The 23,559-nt window shown below is 39.1% G+C and overlaps 1 protein-coding gene and 1 pseudogene across 1 annotated transcript in view; one reads left to right on the forward strand and one right to left on the reverse strand.

Moving 5' to 3' along the window:
* The window catches only part of LOC111337931 (uncharacterized), a 64,523-nt gene that overhangs the window by 28,061 nt on the left and 12,903 nt on the right, over nt 1-23,559 (reverse strand). The window contains exons 2-4 of the mRNA XM_022944324.2: nt 9,346-9,457; nt 6,201-7,958; nt 1,072-2,953 (exon numbers count right to left, since the gene is read on the reverse strand). Coding sequence (XP_022800059.2) covers nt 1,072-2,953; nt 6,201-7,958; nt 9,346-9,397 — 3,692 coding nt within the window. The 5' untranslated portion in view covers nt 9,398-9,457. The remainder of the gene's footprint in view (nt 1-1,071; nt 2,954-6,200; nt 7,959-9,345; nt 9,458-23,559) is intronic.
* LOC148735145 (uncharacterized) lies at nt 13,514-17,703 on the forward strand (annotated as a pseudogene).

Genomic DNA, 23,559 nt, shown 5'->3' on the forward strand with positions numbered 1-23,559 from the left:
GAATTTGAGTATATGAAAATCATATACATATACTGCGGTTTTCATGAAATGTATGAAAGCGATCCTTACAGTAATTTACCCTACTTATGTAGGGAAAAAAATTAGGCCTATACGGGATGTGAACCCATGACCTATGCGATACCGGTGCAGTACTACACCAACTGAGCTAACAAGCCAACTGGGAGTTGGTCATTATGATGGTTCGTATTAAACCCGTCGAAGGGATAAATCAATTAAATTGAATATATAAAAATCCTCGCTTGTTGGCTCAGTTGGCAGAGCACGCACCGTATTGCAAAGGTCATGGGTTCAAATCCCGTACGGGCCTGATGTTTTTTTTTATCAGGCCTTATTTCCACAACCACATAAGTGGGGTTCATTACTGCGAGGATCGCAATGACAAAAGGATGGAAGAAATAAAAAAATGATAATAATTAACAACGTTGTCAAGGATACTCGGCTACATGTGGACAAGGCCTTCAGAAATCGTAGAATGTCCAGTCTACTGACAGCTAAAGGGTAAATAGTACTGCTCTGCATGATTCCGGATCACAAATGATCACTAAATTGAATCGCAAATGCTCAAGTTATAAAATGTGTGGAATGGCAAGGGTATTTTTCTGAAGTTTTACAAATAGCTAATCTATTACGCATCGTACGCAGAATTAAATTATCTATACGTACAAAGAAAGAGATTTTGTTGAGGTAAAACCTATTTGTATTGATATGATAGCACTATGGATAAACCAAACATGGTTAAAAAGGTCAGCTAACTGCCGCAAGTGTCTAAGTTAAAAGTTAACTGTTGAGTTTGCCAATGGCCGTTGAGTTTTGTCAAGATGTCACTGATTTTTTAGTGGGATGATTTGCAGTCCTCCTCTGAGATCGTTTTCAGTCCGGAATCTCTAGCGTTTCAATTTTGGGATCATTTACAGACTGAACGTAACAGTACCACGGCCTACTTTTTTTCATGGCTGCTTTGAAGAAATGCGCACAGAAAATGATATTCGATTAAGCGGCAAAAATGTGTGCCTGAAAACACACGAGAAACTAGTGAAAAGATCATTTTACCTTGTTTGATTTGATGAATGTGACGTCTTTACCAAAACTGTAGTTGCCAGGAAGTAAATACCTGGTAATTCAGCAACAAATATTCCTTTTCTGAAATCTGAGTCTGAAGGCGTGCAGTTTGCGTCAAAGTTTTCCCAGTCCCCGATAGCTTTCCACCATGTTCCACTTGTGTAATGGCTTGTTTTTGATCGTAATGTTAAGCAGGAGTGATTGTCTTTTTTAGTCACCAATGCAGCATACATTGTGGTGTTTGGTACAAGTAATGACTGCGAATCGGAGTAAACAGAAACAGTTACCGTTTCTGATTCATTCAGACGAGCAACGACAGCAGCGCTATATGACATCATAGCATCTCTTTCGGAGTTTGCTGAAACAGATAGAACACTGCGGTTCGATAATCCTCTAGCTTCTAACTTTACACCCAGGAGGTGTCCTTCGCCTGCTCTTAACTGCAAATTAATGGAGAGAATATAAAGCCCACTTTCCGTTACGTAAAGTTTATCCACGGACTGTCCACCACGAGTTTTCCACCGAGATAACTCTTGCCATCCAGTGGAACTTAACCATTTGGAGTTATGTTTTAGTTGAACAGTTGTGCTGACTCCACCTCGAAATTCAACGGATTTCGTGACTCCTATCAAAGACGATGCCTCATCTGTAGTCTGAAGACAGATTGAAATTATCTCGTTCTTGCCGAGGTTAAGCAGTCCAACAAACCCAAAGGTGTAGCTGGTTTTTCTCCAACTTTCAGAAATTTCAACGAGACACCCTACAGACGTTTGATTTCCAATACACGCAGTGACATTTTCAGTGATGTTTCCATATAACGTGATCAGAAGTGATATCAAGTAAGTACCGTTTACAGGTGCAGTAAAGTTTCTTTCGTCATTCGGTGATGTCGGATTTGATTTGTATACGTCGCCATTTACGTAGGCCAGTTGGCCTCCACCTGTTGACATAAATCCTGTCACCGAGCATCCTGGGATCGCTTTTTTATTATGGCCATCCTCGAGAATTTGATGAAAACCTGGAGTTTGACGACGCGGAAGAAATCGAACAATTGAAAACCAAGAATTTCTTTTGGTAGCGAAATCTAAACTGTTCTTAGATTTTATGCATGGGCTAATTTTTTGTTTTTTTCTCAGGAATAACACTCCAAATGCACTGATGACAAATTCTGCATTCTTCTGTGCACTTACTTTTGATGCCGAGATGCCATTATAAGCAATCATCCCATTGATACAAATTCCACTCTCAAAATCCTTGTAACCCTTCCGATCACTTACAATAAAGACAATTTGCACAAAATATAGGCCACTGCTCTTGATATATATTGGAGTGAAAGGTTCTATTTTGTACTTTTTGGAAACTGACGACACAGATTTCCAGTCTTCGATTTTATTATATCCCCTCAGCCCTTCTGACTCATAGATTGCGGTTGCCAAAAATCCGGCAGCATAATTACTTTCCCATCGAGAAACTAAAACAGCGGAAAAACTACTATTTGGTAGTACTTTACACAGAAAACTGTTCTGGCCAAGTAAGTGGATGAAGATTGAGACTTTCTGATTTGCTGAAAGGCGTACTGGACTGGATAGCGTCAACGTGCTGACATGGTCCCCACTATTGAAATTTACAGAATTTGACTGAAACGTTGTTACATTAATGGACTGTTCATCTTCTACAATGGCCATTCTGATTTGAGATAATCCTGAATGTCGTATTAAAATCACTGCACTGACAAGGTAAAGGCCATCTTTTTCAGCCTTGAACTTGCCTGAGGCTGGGTCAAATCGAGCATTGTTCGGGAAAAAAGAGTCAGACGCAGGTTGGATTAGTTTCCATTTGCCAATTTCCCCGCACGTAGAAATTTCTTGTTTAACTGAAAGGAGAGGATAAAATATATTAACTAAGCATTGTGAGTGTTTCTTGTTCACATTGTGAAAAGAATACGTTTTTGTAACAGCTAGAGATTCCATCAGACAAAAGGTGCGGGAAAAATATTTACTGAGGGCAGTGCATAAATTCAGGTGCTCCAAACGGAGCTGATTGTCATACTAACATTTACATTTTGTACGCGTTCTTGGAAAGTATTTAAATAGGGGCGGTACACGGTTTGATTATGTCTCAAAATCATTCACAAGAGAAAAGGTTACTTGTCTAAAGGCAATTTTTTTGTTAATTGTGGAATGTCAAGGTTACCCCAAGTTTGCTAGATACGTAAGGACTACTATTAAACGAGAAAGTACAAGAACAAAATCGAAGATTTCAACTAGCAATTGCATGATGCGCTTTAAAGACTGCGCTCGCAAAAACCGATTCAGCTCATGAAACCAATACCTCATTTATCTCTTTCTGTTCAACTCAAGTGAACAGTAGTAAGCTAAGCCTTTATTTAAATGCCACTATTTACTGAGCTGAGATTGAAAGGAGGGAACATACAAAAAGGACTCTCTTTAAAACCTCTTACAAATAGTTAGCTTCAAAAAGTTATGAAAAAAGACAAGGTAGTTTTGGCTCCCTTCTAATCCGCAGGGCTTAAGTGCATTCACATGAGATTCCAGGGATGAAACCGCAAAATTGATTGAAAATTGCACTTCCAAACTATATTTCTTACACTCGAAGGATACGATGGATTTAAATCTTCTTTGGTCCAAACGATGTTGCAACGTTCAACCTCAAAGTTAGAGTAAGCAGATATTATTCCTAACAACCTAGAGGGGTGTTGTGTATTACGGTTCGACAAACAACTATTGAGTAATGCGTCATTTCTATGATCAATTAAGTTATAGACAATGGAAACTTGTGGTCCATTTGCTTTTTACAATAAAATTGAAATGTTTGAATGATATCAAGGAATGGGACATAATAGTGAGGAAATAAATGCCAATGAATTATTGGATAGGTATACCAAACGTCCTGCCAAACTAGAAAACTTTACATCAGTTGAATGGGTTGCATGGTACTTGACTAACCAACCAAACTACATGCAAATAAAGGCTGATAGTTTCGAAAGAAACTGTTTGGGGCTGCGTCGGTGGGAGTAACGAAATAATTTGGATACATCAACAAAGTTGAAATGGTAAATTGGCCACCGTAACGATTACAAAAGCTGACGTTTCGAGCGTTAGCACTTCGTCGGAGCGAATAGAGGAATTGTGGGTTGTGTGTGCTTTTAAAGGCAGAAAATGGAGCTACGTTATTGGTGGGAACATGGCAACGAGAAAAACACGAATAAATTAGTGGAATGAAAAGCGCTCGTTGATCCCTGTGGGATTTAGACTGTCGGGTTGAAAGATGAGCTTTTGTTCAAGAGTTTTACGGCTTTCCGTGCTACCTAAATGTAAGGAAAGACCGCAGATTGCCATATGTTGCTTAGAATGATTAGGTAAATTAAAGTGTCTAGCGACTGGTTTTGATGTGTCCTTGTCATTCTTTTCCACGTCTCGAAGGTGTTCTCGGAATCGGTCACCTAGTCTTCTGCCTGTTTCGCCGATGTATATCTTTTTACAATAAGTGCAAGTTATGCAATAGATTACATTGGCGGAGGTGCACGTGAAGTGATCCGTGATCTTAATGGATCGTTTAGGTTCCGATATTTTATCAGTGTTGTGAATGAAAGGACACGTTTTGCATCGTGCACGAGCGCATTTATATGCAAATAAGTCAACTGGATACATACACCTTATTAGACGTTTTGTTGTGTAGTATGTTTATCTAAGGTTCGCAATGAAAAATTTTATGTATAGATTGAAACCTTTCGATCGTGATTTTGAAATGAATAATCAGTCCACAATGTTCCCCAAGGATTTATTTTTTGATTCTTCGCGATTGTTTACTCTTTTGGGATTCTGAGAACGTCAGAGACTAAGAATGTCGAAGAAATCAGATCAATAGGTGAATTTAAAAATGAATTGTGTATATGACTCAATTAATTCTCACTCGGTAATCTTGAAAAACAGTATGGTATATCGTATATCGTATATAGAAAGCTACTGTTTTTACCGAAGATTTTTACCGAGTTCACTAAAAAAAAAAAACTACTATTCGCTTCGTTGTCATATTTCACTGCATCTTTTCGCCTTCGATGGCATTTTACTTCGGACGGTAGTCCGTTGTCTTTGTCACGTATCTGTGTCTGCGTCACCTCGCTGTTCGATTGGTAGATCAGGACAATGGATTAAAGCGAGATGTCACTGTGGGGATAGGGTAAGTATTAGACCGTACCACTCTCGGTAGAGATAAAATTAACCCAATCCTCTTGCGCGGTTGTGTCCAGTCTGTGAGTCTAAGGCTCTGGCAGAAAGGAAAAAACGTGGAAATTATGGTACAAAACGCTTGTTTTCAGCGTATTGCGCGGAGATACTTTCCAGGGTGCAATGATCTTGTATCGTAAGCAGTGGGTAAAAAAACTGCCGAATAGATGGATTTTGTGGGCGCAAACCGCCTCCGCGTGGACAATGGTCGAAATCGTAGCGTGCAGGCTTGACTTCGTCTGGTACCAGGAAAAACAGTGATGGCAATGCAAGCCCAAAACAGCAGAAAGCACCAAAAAACACAACAGACACAAGGAATGAGTAAGTTTTATCAATCTAACGTGTAAAATGTTCATTTTTCGGAATATTTAGTGATTTAAATGGACCATATTTTGTTTCCCATACTATTCCTTATAACGCATTCAAATTCTCAACGGTTGCTCGCGTAACTTAACAGCGCGTCGCACAACGCGTGACGCTTTCATGAAATAATCCTTCGCTTTTGCTCGAGACGTGAGCTTGGGACGCCTGTGGTGACACATGCAGATCCAGTCAGTGTAATGTATTTGTGAGGTTACTGCGTGTATATTTTTAATGAATTGAAATTGTAATTTTGCCACCGTAAAGAGTTAAAAAGCTGACGTTTTGAGCGTTAGCCCTTCGTCAAAGCGAATGGAGAAATTGTGGTTTGTGTGTGGGTTTATATGCTAAAAGTGGAGCTACGCTATTGGTGGGAACATGGTGAAGAGAAAACACTAATAAATTAGTAGAATAAAAAGCGTTCGTTGATATCTATGAGGTTAACGGTGCCAATTTGAAAGATAAACTTTTGTTTCGAGAGTTTTATATTCGCACAACTATAAACAGCCTTACCTGCAAAGACTCCAGGGGTAACGAGAGAATCTGCTCCAATCAACACCACCGAAAAACCTGTTTGAATAGAAATGTTCCAGGATGACGATGCGGTTGTTTTGACGTACACTGAGACATTTTGACTTTTTCTAAGTTTTATGGAACCAGCCACATTAAGGGTGACCAGTTTTCTAGGATTTTCATCTAATGCGTACAGTCCGTTTCCGGAATCTAAAGCGTCGTCGATGGCGATTATGGCTGACAAATTCCCCTGACCTTCACCTTCAAAAATTACGTTGCAGGACACAAAGTACGATCCATCTTGATGTGGCCGATAAACTCCGTTGGTTGGAGAGAACGCATTGTCGAAGGCGAACAACCCAGGAACGCCGTTAGTATTCCACTCGGTAAGTTTCGTCCATTCTGGGGAATTCAGAGGAATAGTTTCTGAAAGTGAAGCTGCTACACCCGGCCAGTCGTAGGGGACAGCAGAAACACAAAACAGTCCATCCACCAAATCGCTTTCACGATAATCGCCATAGATGTAAACACCTAGTGAATCTCCTTTGTTTAGCGAAACAAGACCGCAAACAAGTAACGATCTGAGACTTGAAGAGAATGAATATGCCGCCAATAGTCCGCTGTTACCAGTTACACCAGACGAAGGCTCATTAACTGAGACAAGCAGTCTTAAATCATTCTGACTCTCTGTTGAAGCATTTATATTTATGACAGCTACCACGATGAACACTCCGTTAGTGTCCGATATGAACGTACTATGATTTGTTCTCAGAATCATTTGCTGTGTTGGAAAGTTCCTCGTTGAGTTGTTTACGATCCAGTTTTGCACCTTATTCCATCCGGGTCCCGTTTCCAATTGATTCTGGAAAGGTAAACTGACGGAGAATTGCTGATTGATCTCCTTTTGTTGACCAAGAAGAAGGCCTGAAAAACTAGTACCATTTAGGACTTTAGGGTTTCCACCACTGGTACACTCAATCCTCATCTCAACACAATCTCCACGTTTCAAGTTAAACATTCCGGACACACTAGTGGAATATCTTTTCGTTCCTGACGAGTACCTTTTCACCATAGTAGTATTGGAGTTTAAAACAATTCTTAGATCTACGCTCGACGATTGGTTTTTCGATTCAAGGTTTATGTTTGACGTGAATTTGTGAATGCCATCAACAATTGAGCAATATAGTCCAACAGACGGGGAAGTACCGCTGCCCATCACAAATAAACCCTTGGACCCAGTGGTTGTCCAATATTTAAGCCGGCTTGTGGCCTGAGGCTGGATATCCTGGTTACGTGACAATACAGCGTGAAAACCTGGGACAGAACCTCGACGTGACATCTTCATGACTGAAAAAGTGCTCTCTGGCAACAACAATCCCGCTGCGCCACTAAGGTAACAAGCTATGACATCATTTTCATAAAGAAGCAAAAACCCAGACATACTTAAGGTTTCTGTTGACGTGGTCGTTCCAATAAAACCTTCGAATCCATTTTTTTTGTCAAACTCGTCATTTATCACCAGACTCGCTTTTAAGATGCCAGCAGTTACATTTGTCAATTGTAAATTCAGTGCAATAAAGTATATTCCTTGCTCGGGTGTAACAAATCTGTCCTGATATATTATTCCTCCTGCGGCATCGGCCGCAAAGAAGCCTTTCCGTTCCTTAGTAGCCCATGGTTTCACCAGATTCCAGCCGGCTTCAGGAACGTGAGACACAGTGTTTTCAAGATAGCTGGAAACTCCCGCCTCTAAGAATGCTGCGAACAAAAGAAGAGTAACTGTGAATATATAAAAATCATGTGTGAACTGGGGCTAAGAAATGAATATCAAAGCGATCTTTGCAGTGATGAACACTACTCGAGCAGTTGACTTAAAAAAAGTAATAGAAAAAAATTTCTTCACGAGTCAAATTGCATATTATAAGTCCTATAGTGAAACAACAACAACAAAAAACAAAAACAAAAACTTCCTCAACATGAAACTGAGAGACTGCAATAGAAAGGTTTTGAAAGTTAACTTTAGCAAGAAAGGAATTTTCATTTTGCAGTCTGCTTATAGTTGTAATAGGTATTTCTCAGCTCATTTTTAAAACTTAACATTGGCCTATGAGGCCATAAAGTGTATTCTTAGGTTAGCAGTGACTTTCATGAACAGTGGTTCTTTTAGTTTCTCGTCGTGGTCAATCAATCAGTGTTTCTTTTGTCTCAGTGCTCTTTCAGGCTGGCCGTGTCTTTGTACTGGAAATTGTGTAATAGTGAGTTGATGGACGAAAATGAATAAATCGGGTAAGTTTCTTGAGAAACTTTGGTGTTGCGTCGGTGGTAGAGGTAATGCAAGACAATTTGATTTTATTATGTCACGAGAAAATTTAGTAATGGCATAAAGTTTATTGAGCCTGCTCTTTCATTTTCGAAATATAAATATTCCAATGTAAATCATTTCTGTTCCTTTGTAATTCTTATTTAAATATTGTCAATTTAAAGAACAAGAGAACGGCGAGCTCGATAGTACTTAAGCAAGCTTTGTTGATTACATCCTAGATTACTATACTGAAGAGGCTAGAGAATCATGTAGCTTGTTAGTCTGACCTAAAATAGAACTCTACTGTGGAACCAAACGCTGACTCATCCTTGACGTCCGTAAAAGCTCGCTCGAAGTAGATCTCCGTGTACCAGGAAATCGAGACGAGTTTCCGTTCTCGCAAACCGAGCGGTCTCTACCGAGTTATTTCCCCACGTTTTGTACGTTTCCCACCAAGTCCACTTTGCCGCGTCGAGAACTATCGTCACAATTAACTGAGTTGATAGCGCAAATTGGCTACCATAGAGTTTCTTAAGCAGACGTTTCGAGTTTAATTGCCCTTCGTCAGAGGGAATGGGTCATTTTATTTTGATTTTTTTTTAAACGATATCATTGAAATAAAAGAGGTTTCTGATCAGTTACATGCATTTCAAAATGACAGCCTTAAGACAAATTCCACCCAGTACAGGTTCAGTCTCCCAGCCATATTTGACGATGACTTACAGTAAACCCTTTAAGGCAAGGTAAATTTACGAGAGTTCTCGTAGATACGAATTTTGGGTTTAAAACATTATTATTTTGCTGTAAGCTGCGGAGATTTTGCTGTAAGTTCATACTACTTACCTGTGCAAGGAAGAAACAACGAGCCAAGTGAAATCCAAAAAGAGAAAGCCATTACCACGATGGACGAGTTTCGATACTTAGAACCAAGATGATCGGGATAGTTGTTTTTTATCTAGTAATTAATGAAAAGATCATTGATTAGTTTCAGAAAAGATCTCAAGTGTTGGGCGAATTAACGTGTGGTTTCAGATCGTGAACCAAGCAATATGAGGGGAGGGGCGGGGGGAAAAGGGCGAAAAATAATATAAGACTATAGACTCTGAGTCCTAAACCGTATATTTCATGTGTACGGTTTACGATCAATTCGCCACCACAACAAACTCGCCACCGCTCGAAGTCAACTCGGCACCGGTGGCGAATGGACTTTTTGGTGACGTGTAGCCTCTCCCGTGAAACGTACATCAAATGAAAGCTAAGATGTATTGCGAAAATGGAAAGGGACTCAGAAGTTAAGTGTAGTGTCTCAATAATGGAACGTTAAACGAAATAAAACATGTTGATATCACGAAGATTATGATCAGCTTGCGAACAGCGAAACCAGAGTGTTATTCGCCGAGTGATTTTCGCGAAGTGATTTCCGCCAATATGAATGAAATCGTATGAAACTTGCATCATAACAGTGCTAAGAAGTCGAAGTATTTTGTGAAATTAAAAGCGCGCACAACTACGGCGAAGTTTACTCAAACAGACTTTAGCGTCCTCTTTTTTTTGTTTAGTAAACCCTTTATTTCAAGCACAAAGAGTGTCGACGTGAGCTTTAACACGAGTTTCGTTCTTATAAACACAGTTCGTAATCAAATCTAATGACACTTATAACATACTAAAGGTTTGATCTTGAAGTATATATACACTTTCTTCTTTAACGATACTTCGTTCTGAAAACGATATTGATCGAATAATTTAACGAATGCGGCTGTCTGAGGAAGCATCGCTGTCAAACTACACATTATTTTAAGTTTGATCCGTTTGCCCTCCAGGGACCCCTAAAGAACGCTAAGTCGCTTTCTGCCGAATTTTGCCATGTTTGCACGCACTACGAAATTCGCATCATAAAAGCTAAAAAATAAACCTTCACCATCTAACCTAACAAGATTTTAAGACAATACACTCGCCCTGCGGTTGCAGGGAATAGCCAAGAACCAAATGATGCAAGACTAAGACTATTAATGGAGTTGATCGTTGGATCCCCGCTTTACAAATCCCATCCATTCTCGGAACGAAACGGAGGTAACAACAGGTACAGAGTGCCTTTGCTTCTGAATTCTACAAGATTTCAACAGCCTCCTCGAAACATGTATCAACACACGCAACTGGCACCCTGTAGATTCGAACTGTCTGAACAAATACTTAAAACATTCACTCCGCCAACTTCATTTAACGTTAACTGCTTATCACGCATTAAGATCATGATATTGGCAATGTTGGACTCTTAGAACGACATGGAATAATTTTCTGTTCGATATTTTTAAATATCCTCAAAGTAGAATGTTCGAAATCCCTTCGTTGTTGTTTGAACACCTAATTTATTGTCTCCTTGAGCGAGGAGACGAACTTGCAGGTTTACTCAGGATGTTCCTTAATAATGAAAGATGTCAATCAAACCCACGTCTTCAGCTGTGCGCCTCGTCCTGTGTCATTATACGGCCAGAAATATTATTACAGAATATGCATTAAAGAATAATCATCGCGTTTATAAAGAATTGTTTTTGTATAACTTTGTATAGGTAATCACATGTTTTCGAGTGCAATTTGGAATAAATAAGCACGAGTAAATTTGTTAAAAGACTAACAAAATTGCAACGAGATTATGTATTACTAATATACATGAAAAATACGGGGTAGCTTCTCATAACTACGCAGAAGAAAAGCGCGCGCATCAGGTGCAAAAATAATTTATTCAAACCCTATAAGTGACATTGACCTTGACCAATCAGAATGTCTGGTTTGTTTCTTTCTTTGCACTGAATTAACCCTCTTCTACACTGACCTCTCTTCTGCACTGAATTGACTGAAAACTGCATTCATCTTAACCAATCAGAACTGAGAAATTTTTTCATGTATATTATTAGCGATGAAACAGTGTAGGCGGCGACGAAAAATTAAAATGTTTTTTCTTCTTATGAATTATGTCAATTAGAGTATCAACGGGCTTGGTTGAAGTGTGAGGCAGAAGTGACAGGGATTACATTAAACAGTGAATTTGAATACAATAGTCCATTTTACAGTTGTGTGCTTGGTTGCCAAGCCTTTGAATGGGAGTGAGGCTGAGGGTGACCTTGTTATGATACAAAGCTTGCTACCTTTCAAATGTATATCACTTTGTTATCATGCTAACTAGATACAGGTCTCTATCATGACAAGGTCACCTTCAGCCTCACTCCAAATCAAAGGCTTGGCAACTAAGTACACAACTGTAAAATGGCCTATTACTCCGATCGCTTTGTACCATGTCACGGAACTGACAGGACAATTAAATCCCATTTGCCATTCCAGTCTGACAGTTAGGTTCGACTTTGATTCGATATTTTGAACTTTAAAAGTCGTAAGCCACCAATAATTTAAGCCAGTCATTTGTTAAGGAAATCTAATTTATGTGCACATTCCAAAGTTAAAAAATACGGAAGGAAGAGATTTTTCGGGAGCGTGGGAAAGTGAGGAATCTTATTCGATCATGAAGATTCGAAACTCTGCTTGTTTTAGTTGCGGTAGAAAGCTCTACCAAATGAGATCAACCTTGTTCAGCAATAGCAACTTTTTCGTAGTAATACGACCCTTTCAACTGGCGTGATTTTATGTTTGACTAAAAGATAATGTTCAACACAACCCTATACTATGGATTTCAAGGTATTCCTGTATGTATTACCATCTTCAGCGGCATCCTCTTACAATTCTTATCGTAGATAGATCCATTTGAAAAAACTTACCAGTTTCTTCGGGCAACGAATGTGTGTTTTGCGATTTTTGATTACATCCTTGCTAGTTGCTTGTTATTAAATTGTCACGAGCGATAATCTTCAGCGGTGTGGAGCAATGTCGATACTATGCAGTAGAAGTGGAAACTCAAGTCACCATTTCATGAGAAACGTTTGTAGCAGCTCAATCAAGCGCTTATTTAGTCGTAAGTTACGACTTAAGACTAGCGATGGCGGTTACTGAATCGAATTGACTTTAAACCTAGTAAGTAGTAAGTAAGTAAGTAACTTTATTTAGCCACATATCGCATATGAGCGAATAGCTCGTTTAAATGCAAATGTGCTATAAAACTTTGACATAATTTACATATATAAGTAATAAGTAATAGGTAAGAAATAAAAATTAATTATCTAGAATGAATAATTGCTATTTGTGACTAGACTATTTGTTTACAAAACAAACAGCTGCAGTCATACGATGAGGACAACTGTATGTCTTGCAAATTTTTCCTAAATATAGAAAGGGATTCCGACATCCTTATTTTGTCTGTCAGATTGTTCCATTGTTTGCTAGCCTGGTACGTAAAAGAATGTTGCATATAAGATGAGGTTGGTCTTGGAAGAACAACTTTAAGATGGCCACGTAGGCTGTAACCATTACTTCGCAGAGAAAACAATTCCTGAATGTAGTTCGGTGTCTGGTTATGAATACTTTTATATACAAGTATAAGTGCTTGTTCTATGCGTCGATGTTCTAAACTTTTAATATTTGCAGTTTTCAATAACTCTTCGTAAGCAGTCGACTTAGAATAATTGAGAAGAGTCCTCAGAGCGAATGCATTGGTTGACTCCAGTTTCGCAGACAGACCCTTACTTAGACCTATAAACAGTGGTGATGCATATTCGAAGTGAGGGAGAATGAAAGCTTTGTACAATTTAATCATCACATCTGAGGGTATAAATTTACGAATGCGACGGAGAATTGAAACTTTTGTATTCACTTTCCGGCAAACTTCTTTAATGTGTACGTTGAAAGAGAGTGAATTGTCGATGACTACTCCAAGAAGCTTCATATGTGTAACGTAATCCAGTTCATTACTGTTCATTACTGTCAAACCTCACAATGTGTCACGCATGCCGTAAAGTTGAAGGCGGAACAAAGTAAATAGCTACTTTTGTTTTCGTCTCTCCTATAGGCTGGTTGTTTTTTTAATAAAAATTTGGGTCCTATAGTTTAATTCGAAACAGTGCCATATATGGCTTGCGGCTATGCGAATGAGTCGCCACGGGATATGCAAAGCGACGCGGAATGTTGCGTTGGCTATGTGAACCTCTACCGCTTGCATGACGTATGTCAATTCTAACATGGCATAGAAGCCTTTAAGTAAATATTCTACATTTTGTTTTGTTTTCTTTATGCTAGAGTCTCTTGGAGTTACGAGACACAATAATCGAGCAAAGATGACAGGTTTGTTAATACCTCAAAATCACGCAGGAATCTTAATTCACCGAATATGGGCTATTTTTAACCAATGATAAGTGATTGTTCAGATTTCAATAATCATTACACTCAGGTGCTTTTGTTGTAATGGTTGAATAAATTACTAGGCTCCAAGAATGTGTAGAACTGACACTTAGTATAGTCTGTGGCGTCTGAAATGTTGTGTTCAGGAGTAGCATTACATTTGGCTGCTTTTGACGCCTTTAGCAATACTGAAAAAGAAAAGTAAAATGTTCCAAAATTACTATAGCGTAGTTAAATGCACTGAGAATGAATGTGAATTTAGAAAAACGGTTAGTATTAATACAAATGGGCTGCAACATTAAAAAAAATTAAAGGGCAGATACATGTATGTACCAAACAATGACTGCAAGAAGACAGGGAGGGGCAAAGAGACAGAAAAACTAGCACACATTACCAAGTTAATTTATTGACTGACAAAGGAAAAAGGAAATCCTTTGTTAAGTTAATATGTTTCTTTATTATCCAACTACGCTTCGTAGAGTATAAATAACGCCATAGACGAGTACATATCACGCGGTATTTGTACTGTAGAGTACCGGTAAACAGGTTTTCTCGCATCGCGCAAGCGAAGAATTGGATTGTAGTTTGGAAAAGAAAAATGGTGGACAATTTGAATCGCATTTCCCGACGAGGAAGAGTTAGAATGGCTGGAAAATATACATCCAAGGTTATAAGATGAATCGAATGAAGAAAAAAAGCAAGACGACCAGGAAATTTTCCTTCATTTATTGAAGAAAATAGAAACAGCAACACGACATAGCGCCAATTCCGTTCCGCTTCGCATACTTCTGTCACGCACTCCCCGTAAATAAATATCCGCGAAATTCGCCGGCACTGAACTAACAGTTTGGCGTGTTGGATAATAAATAACTTAGTAGACGTTTTGTTGTGTAGTATCGCTGAGTATTTTTACTCGTTATTTGTATTTTGACGAGCCCGTATACGGCACAACTCGTAAAAATACTCAGCGATACTACACAACAAAACGTCTAATAAGATATATGTATTCAGTTGACATATTAATGTATTTGTTTGGTTGGTAAGTCATAACACCCCGCCCAGTTAGCTAACGTCAAGTTTTCTAGCTTGGTAGGATGTTTGGCATATCTATCTCCTTTGGGATATATTTCCTCACAATCACGTTCTATTTCCTTGATATCATTCAAAAATTTCAAAAGTTTTTCTCTATCTTCAGGAGGCTTTAGGTATTGACAAATACCACCTGATGAGATGATTTCCTCAGGATTAGTTGCAATACAGTGTAAACGGCTTCTTTTACATTGATCTCTACATCGTTTAGAAATTTTGTACCTATATCTCTCTGGTTAGCATTAGATTAGCTCGCTATTTGCTGGCGGTGTTGATTGTGAGTAATTGTTTTGGAAGACCTAATAACTTGTTGTTGAGGTGTACTCTGATCGTCCGGGTGAGTGTAGTCCTGAGAATGACTGTTGTCGGTGGTAGTGACTGACGTTTCGACAACCTGTGCGGAAGTCATCATCAGAGTCAAGTGAATGATTGTTGTCAGTAGAATGTTCTTATTCCAATTCGTGTGAAATGATCGGTTGGTTTTGCCGTGATGTTATTGGCTGTAAGACTCAAGTGACGTAAGTCGGTCGTGATTGGTCTGTTTCGATCTGTCGGTAAAGTTAGGTCGTTCTTTTTCGGTTGTTTGTGATGTTTATGTCGTGAATGAGTCGTTTGTATGGAGCGGGTAGTTGTTGACATCTGTTTAGGGGAGTCTGTTCTAAGTTAGTAAACCAGCTTTCCAGAGTCAGTCGTTGAAAATAGTCAGTGCTGTAGGTTAGGCATTGCGCAGAGTCCCATTCAATGTTGTGGTTGGTAAGTCGATGGTGTTCAGTAATGTGATTGCTGACATCACCTTTCCTCGTCGCCCGTCTGTGTTCAGTCAGTCTTGTGAGGTTTCTGCCAGTCTCACCGATGTAAGAGGCTTGGCAGTCGGAACAATTGATCTTATAAATCGTTCACTGTCTGTTCCTCGGTTCGTCTTTGTCTTTAACGTTGGTTAGTAACTGACGTAGTGTGGTGATGGGTTTGTGGGCAACGCGGATATTGAAGGGTAGTAAGATGCGCGAGATGTTTTCAGACATGACTTTTATGTACGGTATGGTTGCTGTAGTCGTAGGGGTTGCGGTGTCGTTTGTTTCGGTAGTGGTAGTGGGTCGGTGAGTGTTTCGTCGGATGCAGTCGTTGTTGTAGTTGTTCTTCGTAAAACTGTAACTTTTTTGTTGCCTGGCTTCATCACAAGCAGCTCACAAAATCCCACTGCTGCCTCTTTAGTTTTTGAGATAAAAGAGGCAACATTCATAGCACAAGCCTAAACATCAAGGAGACATTGCATAAACCTCTGTTAGATATCGAACAGGAAGAGCTCTTATATACCAAAAGAGGTTAGGAACGCCAGATAATTGTGCATAAAAAGTCGAAAAGACAGTCACCATCACCAGAAAATCTGCTGGTCTCAATCCATGTCTGTGTAATCGTGACCTTTCTAATAACGTATTTTATTTTTTTCTCAGTTGGTGAGCGGGTGGTATTCTACAAATCCTACAATCTGACTGGTTCACAAACAAAACCTCTATGGCACAAAAAAAAACTCCACGGCACAAACAAAAACTTCACGGCACAAACAAAAACTCTCACGGCCGACATCATGCTTCTCGGCACAGTTACCGGAGGTGGATCTTTCAGCGATGAGGGGTTACCCAGCCACAAGCAATAGGGGAAAATAAAATTTCATGATGACTTTGAGACAGGGGAATACAACACCGAGCAGGACAGCGAAGAAAGCTTCATTCCATATTATCTTTTCAGAGCCTTTGAGTACAAAGAAATCATTTTGCTGCTATTGAAAAACCATGGCATTGAAATAAGCTTAAGTACCTTGAAAAGACGAATCAAGAGCTACGGTCTTAGGAGACAACAACCAGACTACAATATCGATCAGGTCAGAGCATCTGTCCAAACTACTATTGACCGCTATGGATCTTTACAGGGATACAGGCCGGTGTGGCACACACTACAGCTAAGAGGCACCAGAGTACCGCGCGTCGTTGTACAGGAACTTCTTCGAGAGCTGGACCTGGAAGAAAAGCTCACCACCGGGTGAGGAGGAGGCTTTATCAAAACTCAGGTCCGAACTACCCATAGCATTGCGATGGCTAAGATAAACTGAAACCATTCGGTTTTCCGATTCACGGTTGCATAGATGGTTGGAGCAGGAAGATCATGTGGTTATATGTAACCCGATCCAACAACCAACCAAACAACGTGGCAGCCTATTTTCTTGATGCTGTTGAAGAGTATGGTGGGTGCCCAGTTGATCTCGTTACTGATCTAGGTACTGAAAACGGAATTATTGCGGCCATACAGTCTTTTTTCAGAGATGACCCAGATAGCCATAGATGTGTTGCATCACCTCGAAACCAACGCATTGAGGCTTGGTGAGGCTTCTTCAACAAGTCTAAAGCTACTTAGTGCATAAACTTTTTCAAAGATATGGCGGACGGAAGACTAGTTGATCTCACCTTGGAGCTTGGAAAGGAGTGCCTTTGGTTTTGCTTTTCCAAGCTTCTACAGAATATTTTAGACGGAGTCACAGAGCACTGGAACACTCATCGTATTCGAAAGTCTCGACGTGACACCGTGAGTAGCAGGCCAGATTCGCTTTACTACCTCCCTGAACTACTTGGGGTCAGTGACCAGTGTTTGTTAGCCATAACTGGAGAAGAAGTTAACTACACTCGTTCATACGTCATTGAAAGCGATTCAGATAATGATTACTAGAAATATTTCAATTATGTCACAGGTGCTTGTGATCTTAGGCAACCAACTGATTGGAAAGAAGCACTAGAGCTCTACAAAGTTCTTTAGCAGTTTGCCTATCATGGAAGCATGTGACTAGCACCGAGGTAACTATTTTGGAGGTAACTTCAGGAATTTATCATTTTAGCGGTTGCTACACCACCGAGAATAAGACCGTGATGCATAAATGAACGCTCTAACAAAACTCTTTATTTTAAACTTCCCAACGTAGTTTTAATTGTCAACTTTAACTCGTTCATTTTGAAAATCAGACAAGAATTATTGACTAAACGCTCTAACGTAAGGGTGGGTGTTTCCCACAAAAGAACGCAACTAAAGACTGAGCATGCAACAGGTGTATGAGCCTAATGCCCTCACCACCAGAGGCTCTTCTTTACAAACATTCTCAAGTTATTTTAAATTAAAAAAAACACGTTCTTTACATATATAATTCTTAGAGTAGAAAAAATTGTAACAAGTACTGTAAAAGCAAGAGCCCATCGTTTTCTTGCTACATATTTCTCCACTAAAACGTAAACTCAAAAACAAGTTATCGTTTCTCCAAAAAATTTTTGCCCAATATGAACAGACCAATAAATGCTGTACGAGGAAACAAGAAAAAATTAATGGTGATTTGGAAGCTGCACTGAGATCACAGTTTGAGTTATTTGCAGCCTCTACCTTATGGCTTTCCAATGGCCTGTCCTTTGAAAAATTCTACTATAAATACATTTTTAAAATCCTCATAAGTTTTCATGTGGCTCACTCGAAATGTTACTTCCATGGCACAGGCACCGACTAAAGGAAGGCATATGGAGTGTGTTGGGTTGCGAACAACACAATCATGATGAAACTTTACTGTGATTTGGATTTTTTCACCGTTTAACTGCCAATGCTTTTGCCCGGTAAACCCTGCCAGAATACTTGCAGACGTCAAGGCTGTTATTTCAAACATCTCATTCACTGACTCTGCAACGCGCGTAAGGACTCTGGAATTTCTATATCATTCTCGCCGTGCAACTGAGTTTCCGCCATATTGCTAGTGGCTGAGTAACCCCTCATCGCTGAAAGATCCACTTCCGGTAACTCTGCCGAGAAGCATGATTTCCGCCGTGAGAGTTTCTGTTTCTATTATCCAACTACACTTCGTAGAGTACAAATAACGCCATAGACGAGTATAAATATCACGCGGTATTTGTACTCTAGAGTACCGGTTAAACAGGTTTTCTCGCATCGCGCGAGCGAAGAGTTGAATTATAGTTAGGAAAAAAAAAATGGCGGACAATTTGAATCATATTTCCGACGAAGACGGGTGAGAATGGCTGGCAAATATACATCCAAGTTTATTAGATGAATCCAACGAAGAAATGCAGCTAGACGACCAGGAAATTTCTTATTTATTGAAGAAAATAGAAACAGCAACACGACATAGCGCCAATTCCGTTCCGCTCCGCATTCTTCTGTAATGCACTCCCCGTAAATAAATATCCGCGAAATTCGACCGCACTGAAATAACAATTTGGCGTGTTGGATAATAAATAACTTATCATACGTTTTGTTGTGTAGTATCGCTGAGTATTTCTACTCGTTATTTGTATTTTGACTCGCCCGTAGGGCGAGTCAAAATACAGATAACGGGCCCGTAGGGCTACGGGCTCGTCAAAATACGGCACAACTCGTAAAAATACATACATGTTATTCACCAGCAGGAGGTTTGTACTGGGAAAAACTGTGCCCGAGGTCTTGGATATGTGTAAATCGGTTTTTCTTCCACCGAAAAGCTGAAGTCGATGAGACTTTCCTGCTAGACACAATGGGATTTAATGCGACTTATATTCATCGAATTTCTTCAGCTACTGTTGTGAAATTAACGGTAGTAATGTCCAAATTCAAGGGACTTGCAAAGAATAGGCGAAAGTGTACTTATAGAAGAACTCAAAACTTCGCTTAATATTTCACAAACGAACAAAATTGCGTTGAAGAATTCAGATATTAGCGATTGAGAGTCACATTGATTAAAGTAATTTTTAACTGCAACTACCTCTCTTTTTAACTTTCTGAGTGACTTTTTGGGAAGGATTATTGAATTACAAATTGTTTCTACGCCGCGTTTCAACCTTTTTAAAAACAAATTTAGTACCACACAATTTATTTCGAAATCAGTTTTTGCGGAAGAACCAAAGTGATTTGAGAGAGAGAAGAAAGAAATGTATGTTATTCACCAGCCGGGAGGTCCGTATTGGGAAAAACTGTGCCCGAGGTCTTGGATACAAGACAGAGGGCACAGTTTTTCCTAATACGGACCGACCTATGCTGGTGAATAACATTTTTATTTATTTCTAACACATAACAAAATGATTGCTAAAAGAACCCGAATGATTTAGGGCTTCAATTACCAGTTTAATTACGGGAAAATCCTCCATAAACTTAACAATTTGTTAGCGAGTGGATGAAAAAGAATACAGACGTTATTCAAAGAGAAAGCTTTCACCGAAATATTTTTAATTTGTAAATGTAACTGAAAAGGCTTTCGAGCAAACTTTCAAACATTTTTTGACAAGTAACTGTCACCATGTGTAAACATAAACAACAGTACTGGTGTGACAAACACATACGAGTTAAATGACAATGCCACGATCTTCTCGTAATAATAATAATAAAAAAAAACCACTCAATAGATCTTACAGAAAGTATTTTTATTTCCAACGACGATTAATCTTCGAAGATTTACCTCTGCTCCGTTTTAAAATGTCACGGAAAGTCAAATTGTCAGTGAATGCAAATGTGTGTTTTGAGTTGTTAGTCTGCTTGTTCGTTTTCTGCAATGGTTTGTGTAAATCCGTCTTTCTTCGACTAAAAGGCTAAAGTCAGTGAGACTCTTTCCAGCTAGACATAAGGGGATTTAGTGCGACTTTTATTCATCAAATTCCACCGGTTTCTGATGAGAAATGTACGGTAGAAATGTCCAAAATTCAAGGGATTTGCAAGAATAGGCGAAAGTGTATTTAGAGAAGAACTCAAATACTTCGCCCAACGTTTCACAAAGGAACAAATTGTGTTGAAGAATTCAGATATTAACGAAAGAGAGTCACATTGATTAAAGTAATTGTTAGCTGCAACCACCTCTCGTTCTAACTTTCTGAGTTACTTTTTGTGAAGGATTATTAAACTGTTTTTAGGCCGCGTTTCAATCATTTTAAAAACAAATTTAGTACTACACAATTTATTTCGAAATCAATTTTTGCAGAAAAACCATAATGATTTGAGAGCGAGAGAGAAGAAAGAATGAATATTATTTATCGCCGAAAGGTCGTGACCGAAGTCTTTGCTCAAAAATTCTGCCTGGCCGGCAGAATGAGATATATTTGTGAAAACCTGCAACGAAGCTCGAGATGTTCTGCAAAGTGACTCAAGCGAAAAGGATACCACCCGCTGTGAGCGGGCCGGATGGGGAGAATACTGCCCGCTCTCGGAACCAATCAGATTGCAGTATTTTTAGAATACCGCCCGCTCACGAACTGAGAAAAAAATAATCCGTGGCATTTTAAAACGGAACAGAGGTAAATTTTCGAAGATTTATTGTCGTTGAAAATAAGCAATACTTTTCGTATGATCTCCGAGTGTTTTTATAACGAGAAGATCGTCGCACAGTCATTTAACTCGTGTGTGATTGTCATACCAGATATGTTGTTTATTGAAAAGTGTACGCATTTTTCCTCCTCAATTGACAGGTGTCACATCATGATAGTTACTTATCAAAAAATGTTTCAAAGTTTGTTCGGAAACCTTTTACTTTACAAACTAGACGCTCGAGGAGCGTTCACTCAGGCTTCTTTTATAGCCATGCCATTTACACTATTTTACACCAAACTTGAGTACAATTATGAGTGTGCTTCAATTTTCCATTGTGCACGCTAGTTATGTCAGCAAACAAATCCCTCACGAGAAACGAGTAACTTCAGCACTTTTCATTAAAAAACGGGAAAAACTTCCGCAAAAAAGTTAAACTAGACATGGCAACAAGCGAACAAGCCGGTGAAGATTTGCCTACTTTTCCTTTGGGAATGGATTTCTTAACTCCCGAGAAAGAACCCAGAGAAAGAGAAAACGGTTTCATCTCGTTTCGTAACTCTAACTTCATTTCCACGCATGAATTCACCTGACAGTTTTTAACCAATCTGAGACAAGATAATTGAAGCATAGCGAAATACTTTTCCGAAACAAAATAAACAATGCATTGCCGAAGCTCAAGAAGCTAGAGTTTCTCTCGGCTGCGCCTCGAGCAACTCTTAGGCATCTTTCGTGCTCTCCAAAGTTCCCAAGTGCTTCAAGTCTCGATGAACGCACGCTAATGCATGAACCAATTGTTAATAGTGATTATGTACGAAATACCAAATCGTACTTTACAAGTATTGAACCCAATAAAAACCAGTAACAGAAACAGGATTATTAACGGAAGAGCTAAGCTTATATATCATTGTTCAATCTAGAAATTAGCCAAAGTGTGTCATGTGTCCGACATAAAAATTTAAATTGTGTCCTTTTAAAAATGGTCCGGGTCAAACTCTGATATTGAAACTTTAAAAAACTGACACCATCCAAACTATCACCAACTGGTACATCAAAGTTTTTATGCTTTTTTAGCCAAGGATATACATTTTTTTCATGCAGCGCGAAATTTTCTCACAGTGGTACTTAGTGAGTTTGAGGCCGTTGGCCCTTGAAGTTCTGGCGGTTCTGTGTTCGGCCACCTTAACGTGCTTTTGATTTCCTCCAAGATCTCCATTAGTGACGTAAACAGGCTCAATTCTTGGTGGAATATCTATAAACACACGATGCGGGTCTATAATACTCAGTTATGTTATCCACAATCCCGTGAATATCGCCTTTGAAGCTCAGAAGTCAAAAGCAAAATATGAAAGCGGCGAGAAGTAAATGTTGTAAAATATGAAAAGGGCCACTCACCTTAAGTTCCAAATGTTAGAACTTCGCCAAGAACCGTCAGTCTTGAGGCTGTCTTATTTGTGTTTGAAGAAGACTTGTCATCAGAAATTATCGATAAATCATTGTCGTGTCGAGAGAATCCGAACGATGGCTATCTTTGTGTCGGCTCTATCGCTTATTCTATTGTTACGTGCTTACTTTCGGAAAAGTGACGTGATCGCAGTAGTGGTGACTACGTACATGCGTAGCAGTCTCTTCCCTAGGTTCTAAACAGGAAATTGAATTATTTGAAATGATTGTGTTACTCTCAGGTGTTTTTGTCATCAAAAGTTTCAAGTTCTGAACCAAGGGCTCATGGTAACGGAATTTAGCTAGCGCCTTGACGTAGAGGAGATAAAAAGAACAATGGTTTGTACCACTAGCCGCAAACGGAATTTTTATACACAGATGGTGAACGAATCAGTGTGTTTGCGATGATTAAAAAGGGACAGCGGTTATAAGTGATAAAAATGGTTTTGAGAAGTTTTTAGTTATACACACTATGCAGCGGAAAGAAATCCTGCTTTCCATAGATGAAAAAAATAGTCAGTTTCAGACTGCTTCTGATATAGCACTATTCTTTTTAGCATTGAACATAACTAAAGGTTGTATAATGATGCTAGAAGCTAGAAGGTAGCGTAACAGAAGATTTGTCTCAAATGCAAAACAGAAAAGCTGCTGCATCCCATATATTTATGAGTATGCTGTTTCATAAGAGAAAGATGATTCAAGAACATAGTGACTAATTGACACTCAACCAATAATTAAACGGTAACAAATATCATATCAATAACAAAAAGAATAATAACAATAGTAATAGCAATGATAAGTCATAGGGGGCTAGCTCAAGAACCTCACTTTTTCTCTAAAAGTCCATCGTCCAATAATGATTAAACTATGCTTCTTTAAATTTTTCCCGTCACATATAAATTATTTTCTTGTCTCATCGTAATTCCATTTTGTGACACT

The sequence above is a fragment of the Stylophora pistillata genome, chromosome 3 (genome assembly GCF_964205215.1).
Source record: "Stylophora pistillata chromosome 3, jaStyPist1.2, whole genome shotgun sequence".
Taxonomy (NCBI): domain Eukaryota; kingdom Metazoa; phylum Cnidaria; class Anthozoa; order Scleractinia; family Pocilloporidae; genus Stylophora; species Stylophora pistillata.